Source organism: Lepus europaeus, chromosome 10, assembly GCF_033115175.1.
Source record: "Lepus europaeus isolate LE1 chromosome 10, mLepTim1.pri, whole genome shotgun sequence".
In the NCBI taxonomy this organism is placed as follows: domain Eukaryota; kingdom Metazoa; phylum Chordata; class Mammalia; order Lagomorpha; family Leporidae; genus Lepus; species Lepus europaeus.
This window is the reverse complement of record NC_084836.1, coordinates 5,742,271-5,752,241: the sequence shown is the minus strand read 5'-3', so window position 1 is coordinate 5,752,241 and position 9,971 is coordinate 5,742,271. Positions and strand designations below refer to the sequence as shown.

At 59.9% G+C, this 9,971-nt stretch overlaps 1 protein-coding gene across 1 annotated transcript; it reads right to left on the bottom strand.

Annotated features, from left to right (window-relative positions):
- Positions 1 to 2,435: 2,435 nt before the first annotated feature.
- On the bottom strand, positions 2,436 to 6,908 carry LOC133768299 (cytochrome P450 2D17-like). Its single transcript, XM_062202759.1, has 9 exons — positions 6,584 to 6,908; positions 5,825 to 5,996; positions 5,458 to 5,610; positions 5,218 to 5,378; positions 4,697 to 4,873; positions 4,390 to 4,531; positions 4,013 to 4,200; positions 3,440 to 3,581; positions 2,436 to 3,353 (listed from the first exon to the last, which is right to left on the bottom strand). The coding sequence occupies exons 1-9, from the start codon at positions 6,770 to 6,772 to the stop codon at positions 3,175 to 3,177; spliced, it is 1,503 nt and encodes a 500-aa protein (XP_062058743.1). The 5' UTR covers positions 6,773 to 6,908; the 3' UTR covers positions 2,436 to 3,174.
- Between the last annotated feature and the right edge of the window lie 3,063 nt (positions 6,909 to 9,971).

Here is a 9,971-nt window from a genome sequence, read left to right as displayed (position 1 = left end):
TGTTCTGTGACTTTTTTTACACCTTTTGTAACTTACCCAAACATTTTTTTCTATTATTTTAGTATAAACTAGCCATTAAGATAAAACAATCTTTATAAACCTTATCCTTTTTTATTTAAAAATGTTTTAACTCTTTTTGACCAAGAACACGCTTTTGTACTTGTGACCTGTTACCACCTTTGGTTTTCTGATCTCTAGTCCAGCCTTCGTCTTCCAGCAGAGGTGGGCGTCCCACACCTGCGTGAAATCTCAGGCAGCAAAACCCTGGTGCCTTCTCTGGCTTTCTCTGTTCCGGTGTGGAAAGACCCCACCCTGCCTGAGTAGTACAAACAGTAACAACAGGTATCCTTAGCCTCTGCTGGGTAGTAGTGTAGCAAAGTCTATCTCTAGGCCTCCAAACAGGCTTTGTCCCGTTCTTTGTATTCCTGGTGGCTGGGAGGCCCCATTTGGCATGCTGCAGGCCAAGTTTAGCATCTCTGAGCTACATTTCTGCAAAGTGCTGCCTGTGTTGTTCCGACCCGCAGTCTTCAGAGCTGTGAGCGAAACACACCTCTCTCCTTCCGCCGCTCGGGAAGTCCGTGGTGCTGATGGAACTGTCCAGGCCGCTGCTGGCCTCTGGCCTCTGTGCCTGCACCGTGATGAGTGGATTCCTTCCTGCAGCCCCAGAATCGCTCTCAGCTCAAGCCCCGGGCTGCGGCCAAGCAAGGGAAGCTTTGGCCTGCAGCGCTCGTGGCCATGGCAGCGCTGGTTCCGGTCCTGGCTGCTCCACTTCTGATCCAGCTTCCAGCTAATGCGCAGGGAAAGCAGCAGAAGACGTCCCAAGTGCTTGGGCCCCTGTACCCACGTGGGAGACCCTGATGGAGTTCCAGGCTCCTGGCTTTGGTCTGGCCCAGCACAGGCCACTGCAGCCACTGGGGAAAGGACCAGCAGGTGTGTTGCCATTGATTTCTCAACAATGTTGCAGTGGGTTCGTTTCTGAGAGGAGCAGCGTGGTGGGGGCAAGAGGCGCAGAGTCACCACACAGACTCCGGGAGTCGGGTGAAAGCAGGCTTGAGGCGAGCAGCCCGCAGACTTGTTTATTACAGTTGGTACAACAGATTATATAGCCAAGACCAGCCAGTCTGATCAAGGGGCTGTCTATGCCCCAACCAATCACAGCCTGTTGCCAGGCAGTTTCCAAAGCCATCAAATCACAGCCTGTTGCCAGTCAGGCTCTTGTTGCCAGGCAGTTTCTGAAACCATCCAATCACGGCCTGCCCTCAGTCAGGCTCTGTTGTCATGTGGTTTCCTCTGTTGTCATGTGGTTTCCGAAGCCATCCAATCACAGCCTGTTGCCAGGCAGTTTCTGTTGTCAGCGGCCATCTTAGCATGACCCTTTCACCTCAGTGGCCATCTTGGCATGAGCTTTTCACCACAGCAGCCATCTTGATATGACCTTTTCACCTCATTCCACCACACAGGTGGAAGACCTCCCTCTGTCTCTGTCTCTCCTTCTCCTGGTCAAACTACCTTTCAAATAAGTAATCCCTTTCGTCATGACAGATACTGACAGCTGCTATGACATGGACGTGTCCTAAGGACAGGAGGCCTCAGGAAATGCATCAGAGTCCCCTGGAGTGAGGGTCCCTGTGCACGACTGCCCTCTAGTGGCCAGGTTCACAGACCAGGACCCCCACGGAGGCTGCCAGGGGCAGGGGAGGAGGAGTGGTGAGTTACAGTGTGACAGTGAGAGGTCAGGTTTGCTGATGAAGAGAGTTCTGTGATGACAGCTGCCCACGAGCAATGTGCCCACCCAGCACGCACGGCACAGCTGCAAACGGCTGAGAGTGTCCAGCGCCGCACCAACAAGGACACAGGTACACCAAGACACACACCACCTTGTTGGAAGTGCAGAGTGGGGCTGTGCAGGGTGGAGGAGTCCAACCCCACGTTCCACACTGAGACACTGACAATGCACGGGACGCTGGGAAACACCTCTGTAGCCTTGGGCTGCCCTTCCTGACCACAGGGCCTTCTCCTGCCTGTGACCTGGACTGTACCACACTCGATGCTGACGATGTGACCGGTGGTGATCTCGGGCCTGTGTCATTGAGCTCAGCCTCATGACCAATCCCCAACACAGCCCTGGAAACAGCCCAGGGAGCTGCCTGGCCCCCACCCTCTACAACCTACCACACATCAGTGCTGGGAGCACTGAGCCCTGTCTCGCTGAGTGTCCTGGGAGAGACCGCCTGGAAGCTCGGGGGTGGTCTTGGTGGACCTGGCCCAGTGTGCCTGTTCCCATTGCTGACTTGCGTCTGTGTCCTCTGGTTGTATTTGTAGGGTCTTAGTCCACCCGAACGAGGATGGACTGGGTCCGAGGAAAGTTAGGTGCACCGCTCGCCCGTTCCCCAGCCTCCCGATCCTGGAGACATCAGACGCAGTGGGGAGTCGAATCAGGCAACAAATTGTTTATTGCGCACTTAGCAAAGCCTTTTAAATCACGAAACTGCAGGACTATTGGGGCAGGGCATACGTACCAACCAATTACTTAAAAGGTCATTTATGGGGCGATTTTTTACAGGACCAACCATATGTCTATACACTTGTCATTAGTTGTTGTCACTTCCCCTGATGTTGCGTGGCCAATTAGCTTTGGTGGTAAACAGCTTTGGGTTCTGCCCACCTTACGTCCTTTGGGCGCCATCTTTGAATTGCCTCGTGTGCCTCATTTCCCCGCAGTACTAAACCACAACAGTGAGGACAACAGCGTTCCTACTTCTGGGAGGGCTTCCAGCCAATCACAGAGCCTGAGGGAGGTCTGGGGACCCCAACACTCTCTCCAGACAGAGCCGGGGCTGACGCCCCACATCGCCCATGCACGCTCCTCCTGCTCCCCAGACCCAGAGCCAAGACTGCTGCAAGACCTCTGTCACCAGCACCTGTCCGGGGGTGAGTCTCATGGGGGGATGCAGTTGGCTAAGCATCGGGGTCCCAGCTCTCAGATGCAGTCAGTGCTCAGGGAAGACGCAGGAGGCAAGGGTGGGGGCAGCCTCAGGCAGGTGGCTGAGGACCCATGACAGGCAGGGGCTCACCAGGGGCCAAGGGTGGACGCAGAAACCACAGGGGAGACAGGAGACTGCTCTATTGTGCATCAGGGCCCTGCTGGGGGTGGGCAGGGACTCGGTGCCCCCACTAGCGAGGCACAGCACACAGCTGGTAGGGGACCGGGGTCACCAGGGTACCAAAGATGCCGTGGTCGCTGGGCCGGGGCTGTCCCGCGGGCACCGAGAAGCTGAAGCGCTGCAGCAGGCAGGTGAAGAAGAGGAAGAGCTCCATGCGGGCCAGGGGCTCCCCGAGGCACGCGCGGCGGCCTGTGGGGGTCAGGGGCTCAGTGAGCCTGGGCTCCATCCTCCCAGTGTCCCCAGGGCCAGGGCCAGGAGCCGGGCACCCCATGCACCTGCGGAGAAAGGCATGAAGGCCTCCTGCTTCACGAAGCGGCCCTGGGCGTCCAGGAAGTGTCCCGGGTGGAAGCGGAAGGGCTTCTCCCAGACGGCCTCATCCTTCAGCACCGATGACAGGTTGGTGAACAGCACTGTCCCCTGGGGAGCGGACGCCTGGCCTGAGAGGGGCCTGGGCTGGGAGGACCCCAGACCCTACCCAATGTCAGGGCCCCGGGCTGTCCTGCACCCACCTGGACTCTTTCAAGGAGCCCTCAGCCCAAGGACTGCTCAGCCACGGCAGGGCCAAGTGTCACACCTGCCATGTCACCCCTGATGCCGCCTGTCCCTGTGGGCACTGGTTCCTAGGACATCTGGCAGTACATTCTAGTTTGTCTCCCCATGCTCCCAGGGGCTCTGTGTGGACACACAGCCCTGGGTCTGCTCTTCACCCACCCCACCCAAGCTCTGCTGGTCAATGCCAGGGGCATGGAGGGCTGGGCGGTCTGGGCTCCATCCTCCTCTCTTAGGAGGACAGGCTGGGGCCACCAGTGGGCAGGGGTGCTGAGCCGTGGTGAGGGGGCCCAGCCTACCTTGGGGATGAGGAAGCCCTGCACCTCAACGTCCCGCGATGTCATGTGTGGTGCACCCATTGGGGCAATGTCTGCGAAGCGCTGCACCTCGTGAACCACGGCGGTGGTGTAGGGCAGGCGCACCTGGTCCCCCATCTCTGGCCGCCGTGCCGGCCCTATGACTTCATCGATCTCCTGTTGGACACGGCCTGGACAGACAAGCGTCCCCACAGCGAGTCAGTCCCTGGGAGCTGGGCTCAGACCCTCTGCAGCCTCTTATGCTAGGACAGGGGCTGGAGCCAACCAGTGTCTTCGCCACAGCTGTCCAGGCTGAGCTCAGGGTCCCTGCCTGCCCCTTTCACCCCCACCCCACCCGTAGCAGCCCCCAGTTGGCTCACGCTGCACTTCCGGGTGCAGGATCATGAGCAGGAGGGCCCAGACCAGCGTGGCCGACGTGGTCACCATCCCCGCCGTGAACAGGTCAGCAACTACGAAACGCAGGTTCTCATCGTTGAAGCTGCTGTCAGGGTTCCCCTGGGCCTGGGCGGGGAGAGAGGGTGGGCTCAGGGGCAGAGGGACAAGGCCCTACAGTGCTCCCATTGCCTCGTGGCAGCCGAGTGTTGGGTCACTGCGTGATGCACTGGCCCCACCAACTAGGGCTCTGTGTCATGGGACCCCCCATCCCCTATCCTGGCTGTGGCCCACCTTCTCCACCTCAGCCAGGTAGGCATCGGTGAGGTCTCGGGGCGGCTGGGCGGGGTCCCGCGTCATGCGGTGCTCGGTCACCAGCTCTTCCAGTTCGGCCATCAGCTGCTTCTGCCCGCTGAATAACTTGTTTATCAGCCCTGGGATACGCAGGAGCATGGGGACCACGTTCAGCACCTGTGCGAGACAGAGGAGGTGGGGTCTTCCTGCGCTCATGGCTCAGCTGGACCGCTGTCAGGGTGGACTCAGGGCCTGCTTGTCCCCACCGGTGACCTGCTCTCCCCAGCTCGGTGCCTCCACGATCTTCCTGGCCCTGGGAGGCAGTAGGACAAAGCTGACGTCCGCTTCTCACGCCCCGCGTTGCTCCCAGGGCCGAGGGGATGGGCGGCTTCCCCATCGTCTCCAGCGACCGCTGCTCCTGCTGGGGTCTGGGATGCCCCAGCTGCAGGCCTCTCCTCCCGCAGCGGCCGCTCCGGGAACGCCCTCCCCGCGCCTCTGTGGATGCGACCCCTCGCCCGCACCTGTGGCAGAGACCCGGCCGTCTCCTGCAGCGTGGTCTGCGTGAGGTCCAGCAGCCTGTTGAGGCGAGGGTCGTCGTACTCGAAGCGGCGGCCTTGGGTGAGCGAGGCGATCACGTTGCACACGGCTTTGTTCAGCAGCACGTTCGGGCTAAAGGGGCGTCCTGGGGGCGGAGGCGCGGTCAGGGGTCGCCCCTGGCTCTCCGCCCCTTTCCCTCCTGCGTCCCTCGGCCCGTCACCCACCGGCATGGTCGGCGAAGGCGGCGCAGAGGCAGGCGGCCTCCTCGGTCACCCTGTGCTCCAGCGACTTCTTGCCCAGGCCGAAGTTGCGCAGCGTGGACACGGAGAAGCGGCGCTGCTCGCGCCACGCGGGGCCGTAGCGGGCAAAGACCACCCCTGGGGGCGTGGCGAACCACGGGTGTGGCCTGGGCTGGCCCCGCCCACTCTGCACCTTCGGCGAGCGCGCCGTCCCACCAGGTCTGCCCACCACCCCACCTCTCCCCGCCTCCTGAATGAGACCCCGCCCCGCCCCGGGCCCCTAGAGCAGCCTTTGTCCTGTCTCTGCTGTCCCCGCCCGGTCCCCCCAGGACGCGGTCTCCCGGCCCCTTGCCTTGGGAGCGCGGCCCGAAGCCCAGGTGCTCCAAGCTCGCCACGTGTGGGCGGTCCGCGGTGTCCTCGCCGCAAGTCACCAGCGCCTCGCGCACGGCCGCCAGCCCGTTGAGCACGACCACCGGCGTCCAGGCAAGCTGCAGGCTGAACACGTTCCCGAAGCGGCGCCGCAGCTGCAGAGCCAGGGTCAGGGCGTCCACCAAGCCCGGCCCCCACTGAGCCTACGGTCCTATGGTCGCTGCTAAGCTTTGTGGAGCCCGAGAGGGTGGGTGCAGTTCCTACCCTCTCTCTGTGGAAATCTCGCTGGGGTCCCACCCCCTGGCAGCACAAACCTGCCTGCCCGTCCCCTTAGCTCTCCATTCTGCAGAGGAGAACAGGTTCCCGACGGTGAGCATTAGGACCCTGGTGCCACAGCGGCAAAGGGTTTGAGCTGGGTCCCAGCCCCTCTGGACTTTGGCTCCCTGATTCAAATGTCCCCCCCACTCTGCCCTCTGCTCCCCATTCCCGAATCCTGCTCCACTTGGAGGCCCCCACCCCGAGCCCCCTCCTGGAACTCAGTCCAGCCCACTGGAAGGCCCGTGTCCTACCACAGGATGTGGCCGTGCTAAGTGCACAGCGACCTCCAGGCCTGCATGGTGCCCTCCCCACCAGGAGCCTCTCACACCAGCCTCCTGTTCTCCCACCCCGGTGCTGCCCTCCCCAAGCGTCTGTGGCTAAGGGGCCGCCAGGTCCCCTCCTGCCTGCTCCACGCCTCCCTCACCTTGTGGAAGCAGTTTGTTTGTTCCCGGAAGTCCACCTGCAGCAAGTTGCCCAAGCCCGGCAGTGCCATGGGGCCGGGTGGGTAGCGTGAGGCCCAGCGCTGGCGCCGGTGCATCAGGTCCACCAGGAGCAGAAAGATGGCCACGGCCACGGCCAGGGCTGTCAGAGCATCCCCCGTCAGCAGCCCCATGGCTGCCCGCTGCCCACTTGGGTCCTCTGGCTACACTTGTCGTCCCACCACCGGGAGCAGGCAGGATGTTCTCACCGCACCCCGAGCACCCAACCACACAGGCCCTTTCCTTATTAAGGGAGCTGCCACCGACCTTCACCCTCTGCCGTGGGTCATCTGCCCCATGGAATGCTCTGTAAACAACTGTTGATAGCTGGCAGAGGGTGCAGGCCAGGGGTGTGGTGCTGCTACACAGGTCCTTGCTACCTTTGCTCTCTTACACCTGAGAGGGTTGTGCTGGGTGCTCATGTCCACCAGAGGGTCAGACAGTGGACACGCCCAGCCACCAGTGCTCTGAGGGCTATGGGGCCCTGTCCCAGGCTGCAACAAACTGTGGGACTGTGGCTTCCCACAACAGGGCACTTCCGTGGCACGCCGCGCCAAGCTCATCAACCCTGGAAGTAGTGTCTCTGGGTCAGGGACGTGGTCACGCCCAGCTTTGGTGTCTGTGTCCAAAGTGCGTACGCTTGGCCACTGCTCCATGCTGTTGGGATCGCCTTCCACTAATGGCCGCTCTAACAGTTCGTTTTAAAAGACAAATGCAGCCCACCCTCCCCCAGTTCTGGGACTGGAACACACTGCTGATGAGATCCATCAGCACGGTGGCCAAGGACCCTGTCCCCCCAAAGCCCGGGGTGAGTGACACTGTATGGACAAGCAGAACCTTCGTGAGAATTCTAGAAGCCATGTAGGAAGCCCCCCCCCCCAACGGTTACACAGCCGGGGGTGGGGGCCGACTGCAGAGTCCAAGCTTTTTGCTTGCCTTTGCCCCTCTGTGTCGGGCAGAGCAAGAGCCACGGGGAGCAACCTCGCCAGAAAGCCGCGAGAGCACTTGTCCGGGGGCTGCCCGAGACTGGTTTCTGTTGGCCTGATTTGGTGTGAACAGGGGCAGTGTCTGGATGCCAGGCTGGTGGCTGTCAGAGCAAATGCAGGTCCGCGGGTGGGCCCCAGAGGGAGGGAGAGTTTGTGGGCAGTGGAAGGTTCTAGAAACAAAAATGCATGCTCGGTAGCAGGGAGCTGAAAAGTGGAGTTTTGTGTTTTGCAAGATGAATCAAACCCTGGAGATGGATCCCACGACAGTGAGTACTGAACACCCCCAGAAACCGTACGCTTTGTCGCAGCTCAGATGGTGAATTTCAGGTGCTTACAATGAACTTTTTATAAAACCATTTTTAAAAACATCGCCACTCCACATCTATTAGCATGGCCCAAATCCAAGACACCGAGAAACCAAATGCTGTTGAGGACGTAGATCGTAGGAAGGCTGGGAGACAGTGTGACGCTCTCTCACAGAACAAACGGACCCTCACCACGTGACCCAGCGGTCACGCTCCCGGCGATCATACCCGACTGAGCCAGAAACACGTCCACACGGGAACCTGCGCGTGGACGTTTACACAGCTCCATTTGAACTGCCCAAAGCGGGCATCCAGCAAGCCGGCCGCGAGCAGGTAGAAGGATCACCCGTGGTGCATACAGGGAACGGGGTGAACGGGTCTGAGACTGGAAAGGCTGCATCGCAGGTAGGACCCCAGCTACGTCATATCCTAGAAAAGCCACGGCTGCGGGGGCCGAGTAGGGGGTGCACCCCATGGGGCCGATGGTGCGGCGCAGTGAGGTGCTGTGTGCCCGGTCTGAGCCTCACTACTGTGTCCTGGGAGGCAGCAGATCCTGGACCGAGTGCTGGGGCCCACGAGGGAGTTCCTGGGGCAGCCCTGGCTGTTGCGGGCATTTTGGGGCGTGAACCACAGAAGGAAGGTCTCTGTGGCTATGCCTTTCACGTGGATGGAAACACACATTTCTCTCCCTCTCTAAAGATTTCATGCTGTGAAGTGCCAGTGTGGGTCAGGGCGGGTCCACCGGCAGTGACAAGTGGACTGCTCCAGCAGGCGCTGGGGTGGCGTGGGCGTACGGCAGTTCTCTCTACCTCCTGCTGAGCGCTGAGCGGACGGGGGACTGCAGAAAGCTGCAGTCAGGAGACACAGGCAGCCTGGCCGCTGCCCGCCACAGGCCGTTTCCAAAGCTGGCCTAAGGCAAGGCCCAGAGGAACCACACGTGGGTCCCCACTGTGCAAGTGTCAACAGCCTATCCAACAGGACAAAAAGCAGAATGAACGTTTGCTGTTAGGAAACTATTCTATGGTTTAGCCCTTGACACCTGAAATCTATCAATTTAATTTTAACTGTGTTAACGCCACATCAAGACCAGAACAGGGGGCTGGCGCTGTGGCATAGCAGGTACAGCCACCGCCTGCAGTGCTAGCATCTCATATGGGCATTAGTTCAAGTCCCGGATGCTCCACTTCTGATTGAGCTCCCTGCTGATGTACCTGGGAAAGCAGCAGAAGACGGTCCAAGTCCTTGGGCCCCTGCACCTGTGTGGGCGACCTGGGAGTAGCTCCTGGCTTCAGCCTGGTCCAGCTCCAGCCACTGCAGCCATTTGGGGAGTGAACCAGCAGATGGAAGATGCCCCCCCCCCCAACCTCTCTGCCTCTGTATCTACTCTGCCTTAAAAAAAGAGAGAGAGAGAGAGAGAAAGAGAGAGAGAGAGAGAGCGCGCGACCAGAACAGGAAGCCAATGTGCTTAGAAAGCGGCCCTTTCTATGCAGGTCCTATCTGGCTGCCTGGGCCGGGCACCCATGGCACCTCCACCGTGGCCGAGCTCAATGAGAAATGGACCGCACTGCCTGACGGAGCCAGAGACGCAGCTGGTCTGCCGTTTCTGTTCCCACAGAACTCACGTCTACTGCTCATTTCTAACTTCAGGATTCCAGTTCTCTCAAAGAGCTTAACACTGCGTCGTTTTTACAGCCTCTAACATCAGTGCTGGTGAGAAGTCTGGCCTCACGTCAACCCCGCAGTGGCAGAGGAGCCCGGGTCCTGCCCGGTCCGCGGGGGCAGCTGGGGGTGCAGAGCGGGGTGCCGGGGGCTGGGTCTGCCAGCTGCCTCCTAAGGAGCAGACAGAGCCAAGGTCACTCTCGGAGGCTGGCTCGGAAGAAGGAAGAGACGCATTTGCTTTGTATTAAGGAAAAAAAAAGGAAACAAGGTTAAAATGAAGTTTATTATTTTTTTGATGTTTTGGCTTTTTTTTTGGTTTGTTTTTTGTTTTTTTAAATAAAACTGTTTGTGAAACAGCTATTTTATCCCCATGGCAGAGTGAC